The sequence below is a fragment of the Dipodomys merriami genome, unplaced genomic scaffold (assembly GCF_024711535.1).
Source record: "Dipodomys merriami isolate MVZ:Mamm:240054 unplaced genomic scaffold, mDipMer1.0.p SCAF_357, whole genome shotgun sequence".
Classification (NCBI taxonomy): Eukaryota; Metazoa; Chordata; class Mammalia; order Rodentia; family Heteromyidae; genus Dipodomys; species Dipodomys merriami.
Genome location: NW_027205126.1, coordinates 576061 through 604012, shown reverse-complemented (window position 1 = coordinate 604012; position 27952 = coordinate 576061). Strand labels below are relative to the sequence as shown.

The following is a 27952-nucleotide window of genomic DNA, read 5'->3' as shown; positions in this document are numbered from 1 at the left end:
TATCTCGCTGACAATGATAAATTGTCACCAGATAATAGCATCTCACAAGCATTCTATGCCAGTAGTTGCATAGTTTGAAATGAAAATTTCCTAAATAGGGCTTCGATTTATATTTTTTCTGGCTCTTATCTTGGGCAGGGAATAGCTCATCTTTATTACAACTCCTGAAGACAGAGTTAACTTCTGAAATAGGTTACAGGTAAGAATTGTGAGCACAGACCTGCAGTAGACTGCATGGAAATCATGAAGTCTTCAAGAATCGATTGGATCGAGTGTGTCCAGGAAAAGGAACCCATGGTTCAATATGGAGAACACATCTGACCTCTGTCCAAACTTCTCTGGGTCAGAAATCTGGTTGGAAATCTCCTCAGGACAGACTGTATTTAATATACCTCAGAGGCAGGGCAGCTGGAGTATTTGCTGGTAGAAGCTGCCCTCTGGCTTGTCGATGATGGTAGAAGGCCGTTCATTCAGGGGGAAAATCTAACCTCATGTCTAAGCTGTGGAAGTTACTACCTGAGACATTTGCCCTCTCTAGATGAGAGGGTCCATTTTCCTTTGCGAAGTCATAGGGGAGACTGCGTGTTTCTGGATGTTTCGCCTTCAGATTTCAAATAAAGCAAACGTTTATTGATCTGGGGGTGTTTAAAAAGGGAAAAATTTAAAGGCTATAGCTTAGTTTGTCTCAGTTCATGTTAAACTGAGCAGTCTCTTATCAAGCAGAGTAGACAGAGCACTAAAAGAGAAACCGGATTTGGTGGTAATGGGGTTTGAAATAAGGGCCTAGTGCTTGCTACGCAGGTTTACTACTTACGCCACACCTCCAGCCCCCAGATGAGAGAGTTCTGAGTTTCAGTTATGCTCACCACTGGTTCTCAGCTCTTGGGATACTCGGGTTCCTTCTCTATAAAATCAAAAGCTGCATTGACTACCTCTGAGACTCCTCGCCAGAGCAATGATTCTAGGCTCCAGCAAGACCTACACTCCTTGTTCTCTACACTCCAAACGGTTCTCACCAAGCAAACAAAGAGTCTATTCCCTCCCAGGAAAATGTCTTTTCCAGTGTGTCTCAAATCAGTCACAAGGGAAGAGGGGTACTGAATGAACCAGAACAAAGTACCCAGCCTGCATTCCCCCACCACCACCTGAGACAGCCAAGTCTCCTACCCCACAGGCAGCAAACAAAACAGGTGGAGGCAGTCAAGAAACAGCATGCGTCACTTCATTAAAAGAATTAAAACTGGTAGCGGTTCAAAGCCGACATTGTGGGTAAAGAAACAGTCTGTACATTTGGGCTGCTGGTTTCGGCTGTAAGAGGGGTTTGCTTCAAAGCAATCTGTTGAGAGGCGCAGGGAAGAATACTGGGTCATGTAGAGAGCTGACAGGGAATGTATATGCCAAGTCTTCCCTCCTGTCAGGATGGGACAAATAAAGTGACTGAAGATTAAGCCTAATCACGAATGGCCTCTCAAGAGATGCGTGCAGTTCATTCAGTCTGCTGGGGCTGGGAGCTATTACTCCTACTGGCTCTCTTTCACCTTAAGAGTATTCAACTTCACTGAAGCAATTTAGAGAGATGGCAGGATGTGTAAAGGCTTCCAGGGACCATCTTGCTTTAAAAGACTACAAGTGATCAAGGCTTAAGAAAGTCTCATCACTAACACATGGTTTGGGGGACAAATCCAGTTATAGTTTTGAGGGGTTCTCAGCAGTTATTTCTGGATGATTTAAAGTTACATGGACCTTGTATGTGTTTGTGTGTATATGTGTGTGTGTGTGTGTGTATGTGTGCATGCACACATGCATGCACGCCGACTGGTCCTAGGGCAGGAACTCAGGGCAGTCTCCCTGAGTTATATTGCTCAAGGCTGGTACTCTACCACTTGAGCCACACATCCACTTCCAGCAGTTTGGGTAGGACAATTAAGAGTCTCGTGGACTTCCCTGACCGACTAGCTTCAAACCGCAATTCTCCAATCTGAGCCACCAGCACAGGCTCACATGTAAATATTTTTATAATCCAGTGAAAACTTTGAAGATAATGGAAAAGACTTATCAGTAGTCTAAATGTAAACCTCTTACTTTGGTATATAAAACAAAGCTGTTTTTATCCCTTGGACCAGAATTAAAGATGAAAATGTATTGGAAAGAAACGAGTATAAATAGCCTGTTCCTATGGGGACTGTATTCTTCGTGCTTTGTCTGTTGATTGCTTTTCAAACATTGGAACTAGGATAAACAGCAAGCCACTGTCATGTTTTGAAATCGTCGCTGTAGAAATGCCTGTTACAGAACTTCCTAAAGAGGGCTTCCTATGGCCCCTGACTTACAGGACACTATGCCTATTGCTTGGGAAATACAATAGTGTAACATACCGAATAAGTTTGGGTAACAATAATATCCAATCTCACTGACTCTAAAACACTATCACTGATGTCAAGGTAAGACCAAACGGCAGCCCAGGCCTAAGTCCTGGATGTGACAGAAAGACCGTGTTCGTGCAGAAAGACACTAGAGGGAAAGTCTCTGTGCTGGCCTTGCATTGGCTAAATGGAAAGGCCAAACAAAAACTCCTAAAAACTTGAACCACAAACTGGAATTTTCAGGAGACTCAAAGGTAGGGCACTAGAAATCAGTTACCCAACCTGATGCTGTACTGGTTGGCAAGAGGGAAATATAATGAGTAAGGATAGCATAAGTCTTCAAGCTAGCTTGACCCGGCATCAGGCAGCACGACTGATGCATTATTAAGCATCCGAGGAGTAGAAACAAATGGTCAGAAGACAAACCCTATCAGCAGAGAACTTTCCATCCCTGGGGAAGGAAATAGAAAGCCCAATTTAGGAATCTCAGAGAACATCAAAGAAGATGAATCCAAGGGAACCCACACCAAGGCACAGCACAAATTGTTAAATGTTAAAGGGTTTAAGGTAAAGCTCAAGTGCAAAGTATGTCTTAGCATGCATGAGGCCCTGGGTTTGGGGACAAATAAAAGGTTAAACACAACGTTGAAATGAGCAAGAGAAGGTGAATCAAAAATAAGGACACCCCTGCTGAGTATTGTAGTGGATTCCTCGGCAGAAACAAGTCATTCATAATCTTGAAAGAAAAAAAAAAAACCTTAGCAATCAGAATACTCATATACCCAGTAGCCTTGTCTTTCAAAAATGATGATGAAGTCTATCTCAAACAAGAGCTGAGTATGGATCACCACTAGACCTGCTTACCAGAAATGCTACGGCAGGTCAAGCGAAAAGAAGTGGTTACTGATTAGTAATGCAAAAACATAGGAAACGAAAAACTCCTGAGAAGTACACTGTTGAATCCAAAACAATGATAGGTAACTCAATTATATCTCTAGTATAATGGTCAAAAGGCAAAACTTTTTAAAGAAAATGAAAACTACAACAATCTGTTACAAGATACAAATTATAACAAGATGTGAAGTGTTAACATGAAAACCATAAAAAGTGAGGAGGAAGAGTAAAATGTATAGAATTTATACATCTGATTAAAATCACTACTTGTAGATATAAAAGTAGGATGCCAAATATACTAATTTGCTAAATTACTTATTGGCTACCTACATTACACAGACCAACTTTTAGCTGAAAAGCTGCTATCAACACAGCTTTGAGTTCTCTCCGATTGAAAATATGTTTACTCTCAAATCAGGCACATTCAACGTGTTCAAGTGACTAATCTTTCCATAAAAGATACCTCAACATTTCTTATTGTTATATATATATTTTTTTCTTCTTCTTCTTGGGCTGGATCACAGCTCAAGTCAGCTATCAATTACACATTTCTAATACTGTCCCTTGTATCAGTCATAGAAAAATGTTCTTCATTCATAAAGAGCCATGAAAAAGAATCATTTGTTAGTCATGAAATCTGATATAAGAGATCTAAGTACCTTTTACCCACCTGTGCTGAGAATCCACAGAAGAAACCAAACCAGAAATGCACAAGTGTGAACGCAAAGTTCTTGTAGAAGAAATAGCATAGGAACTTGCACATCCGGAAGTAGGACCACCTTCCGTGAACGAACAGGAGCCTTTGGAGATACCGGAACTGTGCAAATGAATAGTCACTGGCTAAGACAGCTTGCAGTCCTTCCTGGCCGCTGATGCCAACGCCAATATGAGCACCTATGACGCAAAAGAGGAAAAGTTTGGGTCCCAGAACAAAGATACAATATCCTTCCTTCTTTTGTTTCTTTGTTTCCAGTATTGGGCTTTGAACTCAAGAACTTTGGCTCTATCCCTTAGCTTTTTTGCTCAAGACTAGTGCTCTACAACTACTTGAATCGCAGCTCTGCTTCTGGCTTTTCCATACTTAATTGGAGAGAAGAGTCTTAACAGACCTTCCTGTCAGAGGCAGGCTTTAAACCACAATCCTCAGATCTCACCCTCTTGAATAGCTAGGATTACAGACATGAGCTACTAGTGTCTGGCTGTTAATATCTTTGGGGAACTTAATATTTCTCTTTTCGGACATTTATTTATTGAAACCTTCTAACTACAGCAACTCTGGTTGGGTTTTTTTTACATATATTCATGAAATACAGTAGTTGTTTACCCTAGTTTTACATAAGAGAGAAATTGGATTCAGGAAAGTTCAGTAACTTACATGAACTCTATTTCTAAGTGGCACCCACATGTTGTTATTTACCTCCGGTTCTCTTAACCACATGGCTGCTTTTATGCCCCCAAATACTCAGCTGACTCAGGGCATTTTTCTAGCCTAAAAATACACAAAGGATTTAATTAAAGAGAAGAGCAAGCCAGGCACAGGTGGCTCATTTCTGTAATCCTAGCTATTTAGGAGGCTGACTTCTGAAGATTGTGGCTCGAGGCCAGCCCAGGTAAGAAAGTCCATGATGCTCTCATCTCCAATAAACCAGCCAAAAGCCAGAAGTAGAGGTGTGGCTCAAGAGGTAGAGCACTTGCCTTGAGCAAAAGAAGCTTAGGGGCAGTCCCCAGGCCCTGAGTTCAAACCCCAGGACCGGGGAAGCACAGCAAAATCAATATGGTGTATATGACACACTACCAAATTCTGAACCCACAGACTCCATGTAAGTAGCATGCTGGACAGAGAAAATACTCACTTACTTGTGTGTGTATGTGAGAGAGAGAGAAAGAGAGATTCACCTCATTGACTTTAATGAGTCAATAATCAAGGTAATAATCACTGCAGGGCCAGATGACACTGGATAAAAAGTGTCCATGACATAGCATTATCTGCTTACTTTTAATCATGCTGACATCGTTGGCTCCATCGCCGATGGCCAAGGTCACGGCATTTCTGTACTTCTTTACCAGCTCCACTACTTGGGCTTTCTGGAGTGGTGTAACTCTGCAGCAAACCACAGCCCTACACATGCAGGCAAGCTCCAAGAGACCATTCTTCATGTCACTTTCTAGTGCATAGGCCTGTGTCATTGAAAAACAAAATCCAGGAAAGAACATATCACAATATGTGACAGCTGTAATCCGGGGGGGGGGGGGGAGTGTGTGTGTGTGTGTGTGTGTGTGTGTGTGTGTGCGCGCGTGCACGCGCACGCGCGCTCAGGCTTGATCTCAAGGCCTAGATGCTTGTCCCTTAGCTATTTCCCTCAAGGTTGGTGCTTTATCATTTGAGCTCTACTTCCAGGTTTTTGATGACTAATTGGAGATGAGCCTCATGGACTTTCAGACTGGTTTCCAATCCTCGGATCTCAGCTGCCTGAGTAGCTAGGATTACAGGTGTGAGCCACCAGCACATAGCTTACATGTCTTTTTTTTTTTTTTTTAAATTATTGACCCAGAATCACAAAATCAAATAAAGAAATGAGTATAAAACTCCTAGTCAACACGAAGGAATTTTTAAATAATAATCTTTGAATAAGCAAGAAAAGATCTCACTGTTTAGAAGGAACTACAAGTGATGGTTACTGGGCTGTTGTTTGTGATGGGATTTGTTGTTGTTTTTGTGTTGTAGCGTTTGTTGTGCTTGTTAATTGCAGGCAAGATGCACAGCAGATCAGATGCACATTGTTCCTTGAAGAGTACCATGGCCGATACCAGGTGAGGCTTAAAAAAGCAGGCCGTGCATCCTGCATCTCAAGCAGACTTCCCACCCAGTTGGACCCTGGCTAAGTCCAAGTGCATAGAACAGTTAGATATGCTAAGGAAATGCTGAAAAACAATATAATCCCTTCCCATGTAACCATGTAATTCTTTTTCTAGAAAACATGTCATGCTATCTGTCTTGGGAGGGGGCAGTACTAGGCCGGGAGTTTGAACTCCAGGCCCCATGCTTCTTAGGCTGATACTTGGCCATGTAAGTCATTGCTCCAGCCCTGTTTCTCACTGATTAATTTTAGGATAGGTTCTTGCTTCCCACGTGAGCACATGTTGGAGGAAAAAAACCCCTACGTTTAAGTTTCCATCAGTGGGATGAAGGATGCATGCCGCCATGTCTAGCTTGGAGTCTTGGGAACTTTTCTGTCCAGGATAGCCTCGATCCTGGAGATGCCTGGAGAGCCTGATCTCAGCCTCACAAGTAGCTAAGATTAGAAGCACGCACTATTGATGCCCAGCTTTCTTATATACTTTCAAATGAAGACATTAAGAGGAGTTAACAGAACTCCACTCAAACATCTCTAAGTGAATCTTCAAGCAAACACTCTCAGCCAGCTGCCTATACTTGTGAGTCTTATCTTCTGAACCCGGCCATTTTAAGTCCATTCATCATTCACATGTCACCAACTCGCTTGTTTCCCATGATTTAATATGGTTTATTTTGCTTTGGTGCTTTTATTCTTATTGTTATTTCTATTTGCAAACATCACTTGCTCCAGAAAGCTTTCTCTGTTCACTCTACGAAATGAGATTTGTCTTTCTCTAAGCAGACACAGAGCATTGTAGCCATTCCTCTTTTATAATGATTTTCATACCAGTGGACAGCAATTGCCAGGCCAAGGATTCCAACTCCTATCTTTAACCTCGGGCTTTTGCACTGTGATCTAGACATGCTTAATAAGTGCTAATGAAACAACTGGGTGGCTGAATATAAAGAAAACATACTCTAGAAAATTCTCATATCCAAGCCTATTCCCAGAGGAAATACCGATTCAGAAGTCTCAAATTGTACTGAGCCTTCCTGAACTGGCTGCGTTATTTAGCATGGCCAGGGGGCTCTCTACTCTTTCTTCTTGAGGATCAATAAGTAAAAAAAGAAAACTAGAGTCAGACTTGGAGAAAGAGAGGTCCAATTACATTACAAAGCATCAGGATCTGGGCCAATTATAGAGTCACCATTTGAAATAAAACAACAAAAAAAATTCTAACCATACTTGCAGAAACAGTTGATTTCCTTACATGGGAAGAGACCTTTCGCATCAGGATTTGAAGCTAAGGGAGTAGTCCTGCAAAGCATCGATTTAGCACCTTGAGAAAGACAGAGACAGAGACAGAGAGGGAGACAGAGACTGAGAGACAGATTTGAGAGAAAGACAGCTAGAGATGAGAGAGAGGGAGAGAGAGATTGAGGTAGAGACAGAGAGACAGAGATGAGAGAAAGGATAAGTTATCACCTGACTGTCCACCCTACCAACACATGGCTTTCCTTGAGCCTGAGGTCAAACCCAGCCTATTAGGGCTCTTGTCTATATTGCTGTCTCTGGGCAGCTCAGCCTGGAGGCTTCTAGTTGTAAATCCCAGATGACAGCCTTCGAATGCTCAGTTGCTGTTCATCTGAGCAAGGGAGAAGTTCGTGTCATCTGGACAAACTTTCAACGGAGCTTGGCCTGCAGAGACGCTCTGTAACTTTCCATGGTGTAGAAGGCAACATGTTAGGTCTGCAGTCCAGCTGGAGAACTCTGAGCTCTAAGAGCTAGCAGACAGATGATCACAAGGGAGGGGGAAAAATACAATATACTCACATCCAACTTCTTTTGTCCTCTAAGAAATTTTCTACAAGAAGAAACATTTTATTTTTTTTCCCCAAAGTTGAAAAAAGAATCATCAAAGCCAAAGAAAGATGTGAGATTAGTTCTTTGTACACATAAATGATAATTTCACTGGAGTGCAATCGGACCTTTTGTATTCTAAATTAGAAACCAAGAGGAGTGTTTTGATTTTTTTTTTGTTCAAGACTTGGAACCTGAACTACATTAAAAGTACAATGCAAGTTTATTCTATTATGACAAAAACCAGATTTCCTAATCAAAGCAAATTGTTTGGCCTGGCTACAAAATGCTGCTATTTAGAAAAAAACCACCAGAGGTATCTGAATGGCAATAATTTGGTGTGGTAATTATATGAAGGTCAGGCTATGCTGTGCAAATCACAGACATTAGCAAGAGCAGTAATTGCAATTCATCCATCCAGTTGCATTTACTTTAATTAAATAACACCAAGCGGTGACACTCCCCCATCCTTGGAAAAGCACTTAAATAATATGGCTAAGTGCTTTGCAGTCATTTGGACAAGATTGATACTCTGTGAATACAGTATTTCTTCAGACTCTCTCTTTGCTGTGACGGTTTAAACAATAATGTATGAAATATATATTAGAGGTTTCCTTTTTCCTTTGCAAACAGGAAACGGTTGTGTATGGCTTATTTCTCCTAGTGTCATTTGAGAAACACGCTCACACACACACACACAGTTCTCATTATGACAACACAAAAGAGATGATTATGGGGATAAAGTAAAAGAAAGGACAAAAGCCTGAAGCGAACTCACCAAACTGTGGCCATTTATGACTAAGGCATAATCTCCCATTACACTGTCTTCTGCTGCGACAGATTTCAGTTCTAGTGGCTGCTGCTTTTCACAAAGTACCTGGCTATCCAAAATGTGCTGGCTGCGTCCAAACAAAAGTTCCTTCGCTGTCCTTAAAGAACAAGGGCAAGAAGAAAGAAAACACTGTGACAAAGTACATAGAGCCTATCTACAACTCCAGAGGCAAATTCTCATTTTCCTGCTATTCAAACACAGCTTGGCACAAGATCCAGTGTGAGCAAGTCACCTGGGCAGTTAGTGCTAGGTGATGGGGGAGGGAGGCTGGAGCAGATGTCTATCTTCCAGGATATAAGTGGGGGAAACAAAATGAACACAGAATCTTCTCCATTGTTTTATATTACCTGACAAGTTATCACCATTTTGAGCTGGGTTTAACTAGGGAAGCTTGGTAGATTTGTTGTACATCTAAACTGTCTTAAAATAGCAGTCCTCTGAGAAACACATTTGTATTTGTGTGTGTGTGTGTGTGTGTGTGTGTGTGTGTGTGTGTGTGTGTGTGTGTGTGTGTGTGTGTGTACATACTAGGGATTGAACTCAGAATCTGAGCACTATCTTTGAGCTTTTTCACTCAAGGCTGGTGCTCTACCACTTGAGCCACAGCTCCACTTCCAGCTTTTTCATGGTTAATTGGAGATAAAGAGTCTCACAGACTTTTGTGCCCCGTGCTGGCTTTGAACTATGATTCTCAGATCTCAGCCTCTTTTTTCCCCCGAGTTGTAGAGTTTGAACTCTGGGCACTGTCCCTGAGCTCTTTTGACGTAGGCTCATGCTCTACTACTTTCCGTTTTTTGGGGTGGTTAATTGGAGACAAGAGTCCCATGACTTTGAACCATGATCCTCAGATCTCAGACTCCTTAGGATTACAGGCATGAACTCCCACACTGGGCTTGAGAAACACATTTTAAAAATGGTCATAAGAGCAAATGATGGCATGTATTAGTTATTAAGTGTGTACTCAGTCTCAAGCAATAGGATTGATCCTCTAGGAAAGAAACTACAGACACCCAAGTGCATAAGGGCTGGTCCACATGGAAACTTTACCAATGCTCTCGATTAAATTAGTGGTACTGTGCAACAATCCTGCCCACATCCTATCCATCTCTTGCACTTAAGAGAAAGCTTATATGGTGACAAAAAATCCTCAGAAGTGGCATTTTAGTGTTCTCTTCATCATGCAAAGATGATGCCTTTAAGGGAAAGGAAATTCCCTCTGTGAAGACCCCTGGGTGACAGGCTTTGAAGTAATCTAGGACAAGCTGAACTAACCACAAAAGCTTCAACCACAACCAGAGATCTACCAGCAGATACACTTGCATGTACGAACTGAAGGCTCAGAAAAAGTGGGGTAAAAGAGCTGGGAATGTGGCTTAGTGGTAGAGTGCTTGCCTCACATGCATGAAGCCCTGAGTTCGATTCCTCAGTCACATACACAGAAAAAGCCAGAAGTGGAGTTGTGGCTCAAATGGTAGAGTGCTACCTTCAGCAAAAAAAAAAAGCTCAAGGACAGTGCCCAAGCCCCAAGTTCAAGCCCCAGGACTGGCAAAAAAAAAGATGTGGGGTATGAAAACCTATTCACGGGTCATATGCATAGGTACACAAACAAATGGATTCAAGTATGGTAGACTGGGGGAGGATTCCAATGGTTTACCCCCTTTGAAAAACAAACAAAGTGAATGCTAGGAAGCAAAAGCATGTTTTATCTGGGTTGGGGGGCACACATGGAAAGAGATAAATACAGTCATAATATTCAATATACAGATATGACAGGAGAACCAAGTAATTGGGGAGGGGTGGAGTTGGGAGAGAGGGGGGAGATTGATGGAAAGGATGATACTGACCAAGATGCTTTCTCCTAAACTGGATTGTCAAATTGAAACCTTCCTACAGCTACTCAGTAAAAGAGACAGAGGGAGAGAAGAAAATGAGTAGTGAAAAAATAAACTACATCACAGATATTTGGGCTTATGGCAAAATGGATTGGCTCCATAAAGACCCATCCAACACAGAAAACATTTATTAACAGGGATTAATGCAGAGACTCCTCTGATAGAAGAGAATTATCACCATATTAAAACCAAGCAATAAGCTGTTTTCTAATTATTGGTAAGTGTCACACTAATTATTTACATACTTATAAGCAAAGACAGCAGCAATAACAATTTTTTTTAATTCCAACCTACCTCCCCCCCCCAAAAAAAAAATAACCAAACTTCACAACCAACCAACCACCTTATCTTCTGGTTCAACATTTCCTTCTGCTTTTCAAGAGCAAAAACTCACATCCACATTTAGAAACCCAGAGGTCATGTGACCTTTGGTCCTACGGATGATAGCATCTATTTAGTAAGCAGTTTGCAGGACCAAGGGAAAAGATTTATAAAGTCAGACGGCTATGTGTGAAATTTAGGGAGTTATAAGAGTCAGGAGGAGATGGAGAGCAGACGTGAAAAAAAAATCACTATTTGAGATGTGGGAGGGTCAGACTTTCCTAGCAGATAATCATGTCAGGGAATTCCCCCCTCACAGCTTTGAAAATTTACAGTCCCATATAATAAAGAAAGCAATGGAGGCAAGTTCCTGGGAAAAGGAGATTTGCTCTGACAGTACTGCAGAGTCCATAAATTGTGCCCTAAAGAAGCACAAGGAAAACATCTCCCGAGGTTTCCTTTTAAGTAAAGTTCTCGTGTGCTGCATAAACAACTCAACCTCTGTCTTTCCCCCCTCCCCCAGAATGAGAACATTCCGAAGGAGGATGAAGGTCATGAACGTATTGGCTGAAATACTATTTACTTAGGATTCCCCCTCAAAAAAACAAAAACAAAGACACATCTTCCCAACATCTGACCTGAGCCCTTTTCCAGGCAGAAAAGGGACAGTTGGGGTTTTTCTTTTCTTTTCCAGCTCTCTCTTTTTCTTTAAACAGCCAGTGGTCTTTCCTCGCTGGCCAGCACCCTGCCGGAGCGGGGGGCCTGCTTGTCAGACATTTACTCCTATTCTGTAGCTGCCATTTCTTTTTCTCCCTGCCACGGAGCTCTCTAAACACCAGCTGGTTCTTGCAAGAACAATTTATTAGGGAAGTGGCAGGGGGAGCCGCGCAGAACTCGCGCCGGAGGATATAGTGTGTCTTTGCAGGCACACTACACAGTGCTTGACCACAGAATACGAATCACGAGTGCTAAAACAAAAGAATGTCTGTTCTGCCAGCTCTGTCGTGAAGAGGCAGTTCAGAACAGTGCTGGCATGCAGAAACATGAACAGTCTGAGCGGCCGCTGGCCTTCACAGCCCTGTACTCTAACAAGCACAGGAAGGTACCAGGAGAAGCCGCTGAGGGAGTCCATGCAGCTTCTAAAGGGAGTAAGATGCGGGGAATAAGTCATTCTGTGGCATTGTTTAAGGAAATCTCTCTTTAAATACCAGAAGGATCTGGTAGGCGCTGGATTAAAATCAAGATACAACCTTTAAAAAAAAAATCAGTGTGGGGTTTGCTACAAAAACTAAAGCTCTGGGCTTAAGAGACCCAGGTTCCGATCCAATGTCTTCCTCCCACAGCATAGATGTAGCTGCAGTTGAATTGTGTGACTACTAGCCACTTGATTATTTGGTATCAGAACCAGGCCTAGAACTCAAGGACATTAATTTCTAGTTCTCCATCTACCACACAAAACTAGCTTATCCATATAGCCAGCCAGAGTTTGGAATAAAATGACAGCAAGAGGGACAACAAAAACTACATCACACCTGTAGCTACTCAGGAGGCTGAGATCTGAGGATCACCGTTCGAAGCCAGCCTGGGCAGAAACATCCCTGAGACTCTTATCTCTAATTAATCACACACAAAAAAGCCAGAAGTAGAGCTGTGGCTCAAGTGGTAGAACGTAAGCCTTGAGCAAAAGAACCTCAAGGACAGTGCCCAGGTCCTGAGTTCAAGCCCCACAACCCACGCCAAAAAAAACAAAAACAAAAAACCCCAACTTACTTCACACTCTGGCCATAAAAGAAATGCAAATCAAAACAACATTGAGATTCCAACTCACCCATTAGAATGGCTATAATCAAGAACTCTAATAACAACAGATGCTGGAGGGGAAGTGGCCAGAAGGGAACCCTACTGCATTGTGGGAGGGTAAACTTGTTCAACCACGCTGGAAAGCAGAATGGAAGTTCCTCAAAAGATTACACACAGATCTCCCCTATGACCCAGCAATCCCACTTCTGGGCATTTACCCAAGCGATCACAAACAAGGCCATGCTAAATCTACCAGCACAACTATGTTTATCGCAGCATTATTCACCATAGCTAAGATATGGAACCAACCCAGATGCCCCTCAGCAGATGAATGGATCAAGAAAGTGTGGTATATATACATATACATACACATAAACATGCGCGCACACACACACACACACACACACACACACACAGTGGAATTCTATGCTTCCATCCAAAACAATGACACCGCTCCATTTGTAAGGAAATGGAAAGACTTGGAAAAAATCATATTAAGTGAAGTACACCAGGCCCAAAGAAACATAGGTCCCATGGTTTCCCTTATTTGCAACAACTAGTATACATCTAGGATAATCTTAGCAGATGAGCAGAATAGCGCAATAGCTATGTACATGTGACCATATAAGATGATGCTAAGTGAAATGATCTCTAAGACACAAGAGGTTTTTCTTGGTTGTTGTTTTTAATATGCAATGTGAATTTTTTTGTTTCTTTTGTATGTTCTTCTCCCTATCATGTATCCCCTGTTGTCACTGTATTTGATTTTTGTACATACGTTTATTTGAACTAGGGAAGGAAGGTGAACAGCAGAACAGTAAGACAAAGATGAGGGGAACCAACGCAACAGCGATATACACAGGACAGTATGTTGGTGATGATCTGTACAACTTGAGGGGGGGAGAGGGGGAAGGAAAGCAGGAGAAAAATGAGGGGAGGGGTAACAAGTTTGACAAGAACTGTACTTATCACCTTACTTATGCAACTGTTACCCCTCTGTACATCACCTTGACAATAAAAAATAAACATTTCTTTCACATACACACACAAACCCTGCATCACTACCATGCTAATAGTAGATCAAGTACATGAAATGTTGGCTTTAAGCCCCAGTTGTACCATCCCTTACTATCTAGAAAACCTGTAAGATATCCAACCCCAGGAACACATTCATTATTAGAACTATGGGAATGGGCCAAGATGATCCGATCTCCAGATAATTAAGAACCAAGTTGCATTTTATTTGGCTCATACACTGTTTTAAATTATCTGTATGACCTTGATGGCCAATGTGAAGATTTCTCCACACCTCAGCCTGACATCTTATAATGGCCCAGATCACACCCTGACCACCTTACCTACCCAATCCTGGAGTCATGCATATTTGACAGTGCTGAGCTAATTATCTAAACAGAAAACTTTCTACCATGTACTGCCTATTCAAGAAAATACCAATGCCCATTTTGTTGCTTGAAAGAGAAATAATCACTTGCTAGAGTAGAACTTGCACACTTCTCAGAAGCAGTAGTCATTTCCTGATTTAATCAGTTAAGAGGACAAGAGGGGCTGGGAAGGTGGCTCAGTGGTAGAGCGCTTGCCTTGCATGCATGAAGCCCTGAGTTTGATTTCTCAGCACCACATAAGCAGAAAAGGCCGGAAGTGACTCTGTGGCTCAAGTGGTAGAGCACTAGCCTTGAGCTGAGGGACAGTGCCCAGGCCCAGAGTTCAGACCCCACAACTGACTGACAAACAGACAAACAAAAAACAAAGAGGACATGAATTTTTCTAATGTTAAAATGTGATCAAAAGTGAGCACCAGCCAGGCACCCGTAGCTCATACCTGTAATCCTAGCTACTCAGGAGGCTGAGATCTGAGGATCGCAATCCAAAGCCAGCTCCAGAAGGAAAATCTGAAAGATTCTTATCTCCAGTTAATTGGTGCTGTGGCACAAGTGGTAGAGCATTGTCTTTGAGCAACAACAACAAAAAATCAGGGACAACACCCAGGCCCTGAGTTCTAACCCTAGGACTCTGGTACGTACACACGCGCGCACACACACACACACACACACACAAAATGTGATCAACTGAAATACAGAATTATCAGACCAAACAAAATTACACTCTCAGTCTTCTTCCTTGGGCGGAAAGTATATGTAGGTATTGGTAAAATGTAATCAATTGTAGCAAACATCTGAGAACCTATAGCAGTTTAATTTGTGGGTTTCTGGACATGTTCTTAAAGTTGCAGCAGCTAATGCAGTAAAATGAAGCCAGGAATCCAAGTGTCTAAGACAGTTTCAAGACACTAAATTTGAAACAAGCCGTATGTATAATATGTATGAAAATTACATATCCATGTTTATGGCATACTCTAAACACATTTGACAGGTTTAAATAGAAGCATTTAGGTCATTTCCTTCCAATAGCTACTATCACTCAGATCCTGGTCTTTTGATACATTTTTGGGTTGTGGTTTTTTTTTCTGGCATGAACTTTCTCTGAACTCAAAAGCATAACACAAGAAAATAGAATGGTACGTATTTATGATTTCAGTAGTTCATCCCCAAAATTAGGGGCTTAGATAGTAATAGTCACAATTGGGAGTGTATCAAGCATAGCTTTTATTCCCCCAATCCTAATATTCAGCACATCTATCCAATAAATGTATTGATTCCTCTATTAAAGAATTTGCTATCATATACTGTCAGTCTGTCTTGGATTGACTTAATTGGTTAGCTTCCAAGTCAAGGTTGAAATAAACAGTGTGTGCCAGTCAGCTGAGCAAGATGGTTTCCAGGGTTGTGGAATACTGAGTCTAGGTAAAAAGGCTTCACTTTTTTTCCTTTTATTTTTTCCTTTTTATTGAAAACAAAATGAGGGACTAGATGTAGCTCAGCAACAGAGCGCTTGCCTATCGAGTGCCAAGTCCTGGGTTCAATCCCCACTACAAAATAAGACCAAAAAAAAAAGTTTTTAAAAAAGGAAACATTTTAGCTTTTTTCCCCTTAATTGTAAAAGCTAAGCATAAACACTACCATCACCTGGTGCACATCACCTGGACAGATCCCCTGAATATTTTCCAAGGCTTAATTGTTGTGTGGATTGGCATATAGTGCTTGATGAATATAAATACATACATATATACACAGACATACTTCTTATGTACTATATGCATGATGTAATCTCATTTATCACTTATCAGATATATCATGGACATCTTTCAAGGCCAGTAAGTAACTACACAAACAGCTTGATTACATAGTATTCCATTGTGTGCATATGTGTGTATGTATATATGTACATGTATATGCATATGTATATGTGTCTGTATATGTATGATAAATAGTATTTAACAAAATTCTTCACTGTTGGGAATTTAAACTATTTCTCATTTCTTATTATTATATCTATCAAATACATTCCTATATGAATATTTATACATTTCTTTTTTTAATTTTCATATTTTTTTCTTTACTGATACCTGGTTTGAACTCAAGGCCACACACACACACACACACACACACACACACACACACACACACACACACACACACACACACACACACACACACACACACACACACACACACACACACACACACACACACACACACACACACACACACACACACACACACACACACACACACACACACACACACACACACACACACACACACACACACACACCCACACCCACACCCACACCCCCACACACACACCCCCACGGCTTTTTTTTGCCAGTCATAGGGCTTGAACTCTGGGCCTGGGCACTGTCCCTCAGCTCTTCAGCTCAAGGCAAGCATTCTACCACATGAGCCACAGCACCACTTCCAGTTTTCTGGTGGTTAATCAGAGATAAGAGTCTCATGGGCTTTCCTTCCCCAGCTGGCTTTGAACTGTGATCCTTAAATCTCAGCCTCCTGAGTAGCTAGGATTATAGACATGAGCCACCAGCACCCGACTTTTATTTATTTATTTATTTATTTATTTATTTATTTTCTTCCTTTTCTTTCTTTCTCTCTCTCTTTCTTTCTTTCTCTCTTTCCTTCCTTCCTTCCTTCCTTCTTTCTTCTTTCTTAAAGGAAATTCCTAAAAGCAGAATTCACTAGTATAATTTGGAGATCTATTGGTATTTTGCCCTCTAGATAGTTTCTACTCATTTATAAATTACGGTTAATCTTGTTGGTCGTCTTGAATGGGCTTAGAGATGTCTTAGAAATTAATTAAGCACACTTCTGGGTATGTCTCTAAAGATATTTTGAGAGGGGCTTGGAAGGTCGCTCAGCGGTAGAGTGCTCGCCTTGCATGCCTAAGGCCCTGGGTTCGATTCCTCAGCACCACATAAGCAAAAAGAAAAAAGCCGGAAGTGGCGCTGTGGCTCAAGTGGTAGAGCGCTAGCCTTGAGCTGAAGAGCTGAGGGACAGAGCCCAGGCCCAGAGTTCAGGCCCCACGACCAGACCAAAAAAAAAAAAAAAAAAAAACACCAAGATATTTTGAGAGATAAAAATATGAGGTCTCTGACCTATTGATCTTATGCAAGAGTTTTATACATGAGTGAATTTAAAAATCTGTATACTTTTAGAAGGTAGCAGAGCTGTAAAAGTTGGTCTGGTTGGGAGAAATAGGTCATTGGGCCTGTGGGGTGTGGGGGGGTAATCATGCCTCGCCCCTTCTTGTCTCTGGTCCTCTGCTTCCTGGCTGCTATGAATTGAATAGCTCTACTCTACTATGCCCCCCTTCCCATGATATATTGAAACCATGAGCTATTCAGAAGGCCCTTCTTCACTAAACTGGTTCTGTAGGAGGCCGTTAACATCTATGAAAAAATCTGGATATCACAGAGTCCAAACAACTCCATAAATGATACATTTTCCTCCACATCTCTCCTCCATAACAAGAGCTAGGCCATCTATTCGGTTAACCAAATGGATAGTAGCAGGGTGAAATCTTGAGATGGGAACTCAACCCTAACTCTCCAACCACAGTTCACCCTCTCTACCCAGAAACCTTCCTTACCTCTGGGGAAACAGGCCAAACACAGAGGCAGAGGTGTTGAATTCTTACGTTTTAGGCACCAAAATTGACTCTTGGATTTATTCTGAACTCCAGCCCTCTGGAATTTCACTAATTGAGCTTTTTGAGAAGCAAAGAAAAAAAATAATAAAAGAATCATCCAAGTGTCAACTCCAAGCCTGTGCTCTACCAATTGAGCCACATGGAGACTTCCGGCTTTTTGATGGTTAATTGAAGCTAAGCACGCTCATGGATTTTTCTGCCCAGGCTGGCTTTGAATCATGATCCTCAGGTCTCAACCTCTGGTAAAACTAGGATTACAAGTGTGAGCCTCTGATTTTTGCTTCCCACCCCTTCCCTTTAACACTTACCTGAGTTCTTCTCTGACTTCTGCTGCAGTGTTACCCGCAATCACCAGCACATCGTTCATGTCATCGGTCAGCAGGTGGCAGGCATAGCCGATGTTGATGGCAGTTTCTGTAACAAAATAAAGCCATCTCTGGTTAAAAAAAACTACAAAATAAGACTAGTTCTTCAGCTCCTTATGTGTATGTCTGTGTGTGTCAGTTGTGGGGCTTGAGCTCTGGGCCTGGGCGCTGTCCCTCAGTTCTTCATCTCAAAGTGAGCGCTCTACCACTTGCGCCACAGCACCACTTCTGGTTTTCTGGTGGTTTATTGGAGATAAGAGTCTCATGGACTTTCCTGCCTGGGCTGGCTTTGAACCATGATCCTCAGATCTCAGCCTCCTGAGTAGCTAGGATTACAGGTGTGAGCCCCACTGGTGGCTGGCTAGTTCTTCATCTCTTTTTGAAGCCATAATTGTACATTTTCTTAGAGCCTACATATCTTGTTAATATTAAAGACCACAGGATGAATGGCAAAACACAGTGACCCAGAAGGCAAGTCAAAGACCTGGTTTCCATGGTCAAAGTCACCAGTTGCTCAACCCATGGAGAAGGAAGAACCTCTCTGAATCTTCTACTTATCTAGTTTTTAAAAATGCCTACACAGCCAGGTGCCAGTGGCTCACACCTGTAATCTTAGCTACTCAGGAGGTTGAGATCCGATGATCACTATTTGAGAACAACCTGGACAGAAAATCCCTAACCAAGGGGCCGGGAAGGTGGCTCAGTGGTAGAGCGCTTGCCTTGCATGCCTGAGGCCCTGGGTTTGATTCCTCAGCACCACATAAGCAAAAAAAGAGAAAGAAGCCAGAAGTGGCGCTGTGGCTCAAGTGGTAGAGCGCTAGCCTTGAGCTGAAGAGCTGAGGGACAGTGCCCAGGCCCAGAGTTCAGACCCCATGACCGGATCCAAAAAAATAGAAAAAAGAAAAAAGAAAATCCTTAACCAAGATTCTTACCTGCAATTAACTACAAAAAAACAAAAAAAAGCCCAAAGTGGAGCTGTGGCTCAAGTGGTAGAGTACTAGCCTTGAGCAAAAGCAGCTCAGCTCAGCAACAGTGCTCAGAACCTGAGTTCAAGCCCCAGGACCAGCAAAAATAAAAATAAAAAGTCTCCAGATTCTCAAATTAGTATTCACAAAGACATCTTAAAATCTCATAACTGAATGGTGTGATAACAATGATAGATTTATGACCAATTAATAATTTGATGAAGATATAGAGAATTGATTTACCAAATCCATAAATTCCTCAGTGCACCCCCCAAATCATCTAACAACTGAACAGAATTTCTAAAACAAGTGTATGACAATTGAATATTTTGGTTTACATATGGCCAAGCATAAAATACTTATTATTTTAATTATTACTGCTAGCAACCAATCCAAAATATATCGATCCCTTTTACTTTCTTAGGAAAACCCATATTCTACACACAATACCTTAATATTTTGTTGTTGTTAAAAATGAGTCCAAGCCTGGCACCAGTGTCTCACATCTGTAATCCTAGCTACTCAGGAAGCTGTGACCCGAGGATCATGGTTCGAAGCCAGTCAGGCATTAAAGTCCCCATGAGGCTCTTATCTCCAATTAACCACTCAAAAACCAGAAGTGGAGCTGTGTGGCTCAAAGTGGTAGAGCACTATCTTTGAGCAAAAGAGCTCAGGGACAGCACCCAGGCCCTGAGTTCAAGCCCTGCAACCACCACCAACAAAAGAATCCAGTCTCATTGTACTACTGTGTGTATAATCCCAGGATCTAACACAATTATGCTGGTACAGCTATGGTGGCTGTTAAAATACTAAAATCCATCCATGAACAGAGGCTTCCCTAAGTCTCCCCAAAGCTCACCTGTCACTCTTACCTCTCCCAGAAGATCTTCCAAAAACTCCTACCAGCAAGAAACTAAAGGAGTAACCAGAGATGCCTAATTCTCTGTTTAGTACTGAGTTGACCTCTCTCTAGGTTGGAGACGGTGGTCACAGGAACCAATTGTTAAGTATTTTTAATACCTCTGATCCTTACAGATGGAAAAAGACTACTGGCCTGAAATTCTATTAACTTTAAGACAGACGACAGGAAGTATTTTAGTTTTGGCCTTGTTTTTACACAATAAATTCTTGCTGTATATTGGCTTTCTTCTTTTTTTTTTTTGTATTTCAAATTTCCCTCATATGAACAATTAGAGGAATATCCAATGCGGATTTCTGTTCAATTAAAATTTTACTACAAGCCAATGCTGATGGTTCACATCGAATCCTAGCTACTCAGAAGGTTGAGATCTGAGAATCGTAGTTCGAAGCCAGGCGGAGGAAGGAAAGTCTGTGAGATTCTTATCCCCAATTAATCACTTAAAAAAAAAAACCACAAAACAAGTTGTGCTGTGGTTCAAGTGGTAGAGCACTTTCCTTAAGCACAAAAGCCCAAGGACAGTGCCCAGGCTCTGAGTTCAAACCCTGGGACCAGCATCAAAAAAAAAAAAATCCTACAGAATTCAAGTCTCCCTTTTCAAAACGTTATCATTACACATCTTCAGATGTACCTTGTTTGTCTCCCGTGAGAATCCAGACCTTAATATTGGCTAGTAACAAATTCGTAACTGTTTCAATCACTCCCTCTTGTAACTTATCTTCTACAGCAGTGGCACCTAGTAGCTTCAGTGGAAAACAGAGAATAATATATGTTAATGCATGCAAACAATAGCTGAAACATTTATGGCTTCCAGGATCAAAGTTTTGGAGGTCAAGGAATACAAAAAAATAACAAGGATGATACACAGTATGATATATTGATTAAAGCATCCAACTGCAATAGTACAGACAGACTCCCAAAAAAGGCCCCAAATCAACCCAACTTAATGGTAGACATACTGGGGGTTAAAATGTACAAGAGGGCCAGGTGCTGGTGGCTCACACCTGTAATTCTAGCTACTCAGGAGGCTGAGATCTGAGGATCATGCTTTGAAGCTATGAAACTCTTATCTCCAGTTGAACACCAGAAAACCAGAAGTAGAGCTGTGGCTCAAAGTAGTAGAGAGCTAGCCTTCAGCAAAAGAGCTCAGGGACAGCACCCAGGCCCTGAGTTCAGGCCTCATGATCGAAAAAAACAAAAATGTGGGTCATAAAGCAGGAAAAGGGGATAGGAACTCATAAGATCAGGGACATACCAGAGGTTAACAAGTAATAGTCTACTGTATTCTACCAATTGCATAAGGTACTTGACTAATTAACAGGAGAGCCATTCACAGGGAACTGAAAGCCAACATGTAAAGTAGGATACAATGTTTCAAAGAGTAACATCAGTTATGTGCAAGATGATTTAGCCACTGGTTTAGAGCTAAGCTGGGTCTCCAAACACATAATTATCCTTTCTGTAAACACAACCCATCATGCTTCTAAACGCCTACCATCAGATCTCTTTCAATTTCTTCATACAGCTCACATATCCGTTCGTCCCTCTCCTCTGCGGCAGTGTTTGCATCTTCGAGCATCTTATGCCACTCTTTAAAATACTTGTCATCCAGGTCCCTGTATGCAATTGCCAAGGTCCGAAGGCCTTCCCCTGAAAATTCCTAGCACCGAAAATAGACACTTAGGAACCACTGGAAAACAATAAGCACAGTAATGAACTACCACCGAGATGGTGGGTATGGAAATCGAGTCAGATCCATTTTATCCCAAGAGCATCCCTTGGCATCTTGACTAGTAACTTTGATCCTCTTAAGAAAAGGGAGAGAATGTCTGTACTGTGTGTTTTATTTCTATGAGGTTAAAGGCTTCATAGGAAGTAGCTTTCCCCCTAAAGATGCCAGAAATGCATGCTTATGCATCCTAGTGTAAAGTTAGTACAGTAATTTTGTCTTTAATTTTGGTGCGAGTCTCAGAGTCTGGACACTGTGCCTGGGCTTTTGTGCTTAAGGTTAGTGCTTAGGCTAGTGCTCTACCACTTGAACCACAGCACCACTTCTGTTTTGGGGTGTTTTTGGTCAGTCACAGGGCTTGAACTCAGGATCTGGGCATTTATCCCTGAGCTGTTTTGCTCAAGGTCAGTGTTCTACCACTTTGAACCACAACACCACTTCTGGTTTTCTGGTGGTTAATTGGAGATAAGAGTCTCACAGACTTCCCTGCCCAGGTTGGCTTTGAATGGAGATCCTCAGACCTCAGCCTCCTGAGTAGATAGGATTACAGGCGTGAGCCACCAGTGCCAGGCTTTTTTTCTGGAAGGAGGGTTGGAGGAGTGGTTAATTGGATTTTCCTTCCCCAGGCTGTCTTTGAACCACGATCCTCACATCTGTAAGATTTTAGGCATAAGCCACCAGCATCTGGCTTGTAGTTTAAAAAAAAAAAACTTAAAAATTATTTGAATTTTGTTTTTTAGTATGCGCTGGTAGTTGCCCTTGAACTCACACTTTCATCGCTTGGCTTATTGCTCGCAGATGGTACTATACCATTTCAGCCACACTTGTGGCTTTTTTTGGCTGGTTAAATGGAGATAAGACTTAGGCTTCCTGCAGGGGCTGGCTTTGAATCAGACACTCAGATCTCAGCCTCCTGAGTAGCTAGGATTATTAGCATGAGCCACCAGTGCCTGGCAATTGTTTAAACTTTTGAAGACTCTACCATCAAGTCAGCTTTATTGAAACAGTCTCTCTGTATTGTTTTTTTTAAAAGAAACTATGTCCTAGAAGTTAGTATTTAATAATCAGATAAATACCAGGGAAACCATCCTTTTCCTATAGCAACTCAGTGGCCCGGCCATCTCCAGTGATCACTTCTAGTAACGGAGACTGGTAGCTGCTAACAGTTTCACACAGCCTCAGAGCTAGAAACAGATGCAGGGTGCACTGGGGAAATGCTACAACCTCCCACTTCGCTTCTGCCTGCAATGGTCACTTTATGGCCTCCAAACCCAGCACACAAAGCACTTTTTTATAGCCATGTCTGCTCCTTTGAGCATTGCTATTGAGCCTGTCTTCTCCATTGTGTGTTTTGTTTTTATTTTTCAGCTTATGGCACACAGTAGAGGTTTTATGGTCAGGCAAAAGTTAACATCATGACAGACTCTAATTAGGCCAAGAGAAAAGTCAATGCATACTGCAAGGATGTGGCTTAGCCTAGAGAGACCATGAGAAAAATTATCCCAAATTTATCGCCAAGCCAGTGAGCAGCCCTTGGGATATGGCGATCGTATTTTACAAGCCCACCACTAGGGTCTCCTTCTGATCTGAAAATTTAGTTATTGCCTCATAACGATCTTTTGTCTTCTTAATTCGCACAAACACTTCTTCGCCTTTAACTCACAACCCCACTGGGCACGATCACTGCCTTCCTCTCTTGTTCTGGACAAGAGGGAATCAACTCTGAGTTGACAATACAAAAGTGGACAGATGATTTAAGTTATTTAATTAGTGCATGAAACACAAGTCGAATCCTAAATTGACCATTTGAGCAAGGGCTTTTCCTATCGTTAAACAATTCAAAATCAATTATTAAACACAAATTTAAAAACCTCAGAATCTCGAAGCCAAACTGAACCAAATGAATGAAGGAAAGAACAAGTCACATTGATCTGGTCTAAAAGAATTTTTTTTTTCCTTTTTCATAGACACATTGAAAAAAATAAAGTTTCCTATATACTATAGTAACAAAGGAGACTACATGGAAATTTAGAATGTTGGTGTCTGAGTAATGGCAAAAATCAGATAGTTATGATTCCAAGGTTTCTTTCATTTGAAAAAAAAAGTAAATAAAAATAAGAATAAAAAGATTATGCCAGCCTTCTGGATTAGATTAAAAGAAAATCAAGAATGCCCTATTGGAAGGACAAAAAGAATAGCCATGTTTGTAACCCATATTACTAAACCATCATTCTTTTTAAAAGCTTAAAGTCAGGCAAAGTTTCTGAATTTTATTTGTTTTTGTTTAAAGATTCGAGGAATGTTTTCTATTAAATATAGGGTCTGACAGCGAACATAATTATCAATGTGTTTTTTTTTTTTTTTAAAGAAAAAGTAGCAGCATTGAGAAAATGAGAATTTTGACAAATCACCTCCTTCATCCCCCAACGTTCTCATAGGGTTAAATGAGAACTTCGAACAAATAGGAGAGAAATACTTGAATCTCAGGTTGAAGCAAACTGGTGTTCATATGAATTGATTCCCCTCTTCCCTGAAAGCAACCCTGAGCTGATGTCTAGTTACTGTGTTCATCTGCCCAAGGTGACACAGAGGAACCGATTCCAGGAGGCCAGGAGGGACCAACAAGTCAGTTTTCAGACACATTGGCCCATTTCCTCCTGCAACTGCTCTCCAGATTCTCTCTTGGTGTCAGATTGTTTAGCTGATAGTTTTTTGTTTTGTTTTGTGCCGCTCTTGGGGCTCCGAGTGCTGTCTCTGAGCTTTTTGGCTCAAAGGTAGAGCTGTATCCCTTGAGCCACAAAACTGCACTTCTGGATTTTTTTCATACTTAATGGGACATAAGGGTCTCATAGGCTTTCCTGCCTGGGCTGGTTTCGAACTATGATCCTCAGATCTCAGCTGCCAGCGTAGCGAGGATTGCATGTGTAAGCCACAGACCCGCAGCCATAGCTGACAGTTTTAAAATAAGACCTAATCTTAAGAGACGGCCGAAGGGCTGCAATCCTAACCTTCAGTCACTTACACTGAGGTGGTCGAATGTCACAGATGGAAGGTTTTCATTGGAAGAATGAAGTCTTTCAAACAGGACAGTATCTGCTCCTTTGGAATAAAGTTTTATCTGTCCTGCTGGGTTTCGAACTGGAAAGAAAAAAATGAGAAGTATTTAGAATGGCAGATGAGAAACAGTGAAATCTGTCAAAACTAAACCCTTGCAGGAGTCTAGCTAGATGCTTTTTAAAAACAAGGTTTCATCTAGCAGTAAAACATCAGAGACTTTGGTTTAGATCACTACCTAAATCCCTTGCCTCTCCCCCTGTTTTATCAGCTTAGAAATAGTCTTTCAACTTGAGTCCTTGCTAGTCCCCAAACTCAGAAACAAAAGTTTTTATGCTCATAAATAATACCTTTTTATTTTCTTTAACTACTGCTGCTAAGGGGTTGGTAAGTGTAAAAGAAGTCTTCTGTATTGAGCACAATTTAGACTTTTGTTAGAAAGCTCCAGGTATGAAATTTAAGACCTACAGTGGTGCAAATCACTAACACTGTACAGTTAAATTGTCTCCATATGGACTTCTAGCCACACAAGTCGTGATTCACACATTAACTCCAAGTCAGTGCTGGGGGTGTGGTGGTGGTGGTGGTGGTGGTGTGTGTGTGTGTTGGTCCTGGGACTTGAACTCAGAGTCAGAGCCTGAGTGCTGTCTCCGAGCTCTTGTGCTCAAGGCTAGTGTTCTACCCTTTGAGCCATATCTCCACTTCCAGCATTTTTGGGTGGATTGCTGTCTTATTTCTTAATGCCCTTGGCTCTTGGGAAAGGCTCATCCACTCTCCATGGTTCATTCTTAGGCCAATCCCAGCTAAACATATCTCCCAGAGGAAGATGAAGAACTGAAGGCTTTAAAAGCATCCCACTTGGGGACTGGGAAGGTGGCTCAGTGGTAGAATGCTTGCCTTGCATGCCTGAGGCCCTGGGTTTGATTCTTCAGCACCACATAAGCAAAAAAGAAAAAAGCCGGAACTGGCGCCGGAAGTGGCACTGTGACTCAAGTGGTAGAGCGCTAGCCTTGAGCTGAAGAGCTGAGGGACAGTGCCCAGGCCCAGAGTTCAGGCCCCATGACCGGATCCAAAAAAAAATAAATAAATAAAAATAAAAATAAATAATAAATTAAAAACATCTTACTTGAAGTCCGTTATTAGTAGGGTTGTATTTTAAGGGGGGAGGACTAGTACTGGGGTTTGAACTCAGTGGCCTGGGTACTATCCTTAGCTCTTTTGCTCAAGGCTGATGCTCTACCACTTGAGCCACAGCTTTTTAGTGGCTTTCAGTGATAAGACTCCACAGACTTCTTTGCCCAGCCTGTCTTTGAGCCATGATCTTCAGATCTCAGCCTCCTGAGCAGCTAGGATTACAGGCATGAGCCACTGGCACCTGAGTTAATAATGTCTTGGTGTTTTGACTTTGTTTTTTTAAATATATGCTCCCTAACTTTGGAAGTAATAGACCTTCTATGCTGCCTTTATCTCTAGCTTTTCTGTGTATGCGATCAGATGAATTTGTCTTTCAAATAATAGGATATTTGGCCAAAATTTTTTTTTTTGGGGGGGGTCCGGTTGTGGGGCCTGAACTCTGGGCCTGGGCACTGTCCCTCAGCTCTTCAGCTCAAGGCGAGTGCTCTACCACTTGAGCCACAGCGCCACTTCCGGTTTTTTTTCTTTTTGCTTATGTGGTGCTGAGGAATCAAACCCAGGGCCTCATGCATGCAAGGCAAGCGCTCTATCACTTAGCCACTTTCCGAGCCCATTGGCCAATTTTTTTTAGCCTTGATATTCTGTAGGCACTCCATAATTATTTATTGAATGAATGAATTAATGAATGAATGACATGGTCATATATTTCCTCCTAAGATCTACAATTTCAGACAGTTGCTAGGCCAGCATGGTAGTTCATACCTATAATTCCCTAGTTATTGGAAAATGGAGAGAGGAGAATTAAGGACTGTCAGCCTAGACCAAAAGGAAATAGTATCTCAAAAATCAAAGCTTGGAGCCAGGCACCAGTGGCTCACACCTGTAATCCTAGCTACTCAGGAGGCTGAGATCCGAGGATCACAGTTCAAAGCCAACCCCGGGCAGGAAAGTCCATGAGATTCTTATCTCCAATTAATCATCAGAAAACTGAAAAGGGCACTGGGGCTCAAGTGGTAGAGTGCATTGAGCTGAAAACCTCAGGGACAGAGCCCAGGCCCAGAGTTCAAGACTCATGACAGACAGAAAAAAAAAAAAAAAAAAAAAAAAACCTAAAAAGCACAGGGCCTGGGGTATGGTTCCAGTGGTAGAGAGCCAGTGCAAAGCCCTGAGTTCTGATTCTGGTTCCACAGATGATAGTGGTGATTATGATTGTAAGCTCATTCACCCTTATTTTGGGCTGACAGCCTTCACCCTGGGTCATCCACAAGCCAGGCCTGGCCACAGTTGTCTATCCTCACAGGCCCCGGCTGCGGGAGCAACAGAGTCTGGATGCCCAGTCCTGGTCACACGCTGGCTTAGTGTAGAATCGCAAGATGCCAGCTATAGAGTGTATTGTCTCTGCGATAGGATGTTTTTCCTGGCTGCAAGCCAGCTAGCTATAGAATACCCTGCCCTGGCTGTCTGATACTGCCAGTGCCTAGCTGCTGTGACTACAAAGATTTCCTGCCCAGCCCATTCTTCTGGCTTCAGACTCCTGACTCTATCTCTACCTTTATTGTTCTGAGAGCAGTTTGCGACTCTCTTCCCCAGGAGAGATAGATAGCCTGTCCTCTAGCTGCCATTAAATCCTTCTTATTTCTACATGACTGTGTCTGAGTGGTTTTCTGGGTCGGTGCTTACAGTGATGATGAAGAAGAAGAGGAAGGAGAGGAAGAGGAGGAAGAGGACAAAGAGGAGGAAGAAGAGGAGGAGGAGGAAGAGGAAGGGAAGGGGGAGGAAAACAACAACTGATGATGATGATGATGATGATGATGATGATGATGATGATGATGATGATGATGATGATGATGATGATGATAGCAGCAGCAGAGGGAGAAGACAATGCTGACTAATTCTAATTGCTAA

At 41.9% G+C, this 27952-nt stretch overlaps 1 protein-coding gene across 4 annotated transcripts in view; it reads right to left on the bottom strand.

The window, feature by feature from the left end:
- Positions 1–27952, bottom strand: part of Atp8b4 (ATPase phospholipid transporting 8B4 (putative)) — a 142443-nt gene that overhangs the window by 19106 nt on the left and 95385 nt on the right. For all 4 annotated transcript variants that reach the window (XM_069988390.1, XM_069988392.1, XM_069988391.1 and 1 more), the window contains 7 exons: positions 24882–24997; positions 21626–21790; positions 20762–20873; positions 18190–18295; positions 8733–8883; positions 5252–5435; positions 3928–4151 (listed from right to left, as the gene is read on the bottom strand). In XM_069988390.1, coding sequence (XP_069844491.1) covers positions 3928–4151; positions 5252–5435; positions 8733–8883; positions 18190–18295; positions 20762–20873; positions 21626–21790; positions 24882–24997 — 1058 coding nt within the window. The remainder of the gene's footprint in view (positions 1–3927; positions 4152–5251; positions 5436–8732; positions 8884–18189; positions 18296–20761; positions 20874–21625; positions 21791–24881; positions 24998–27952) is intronic.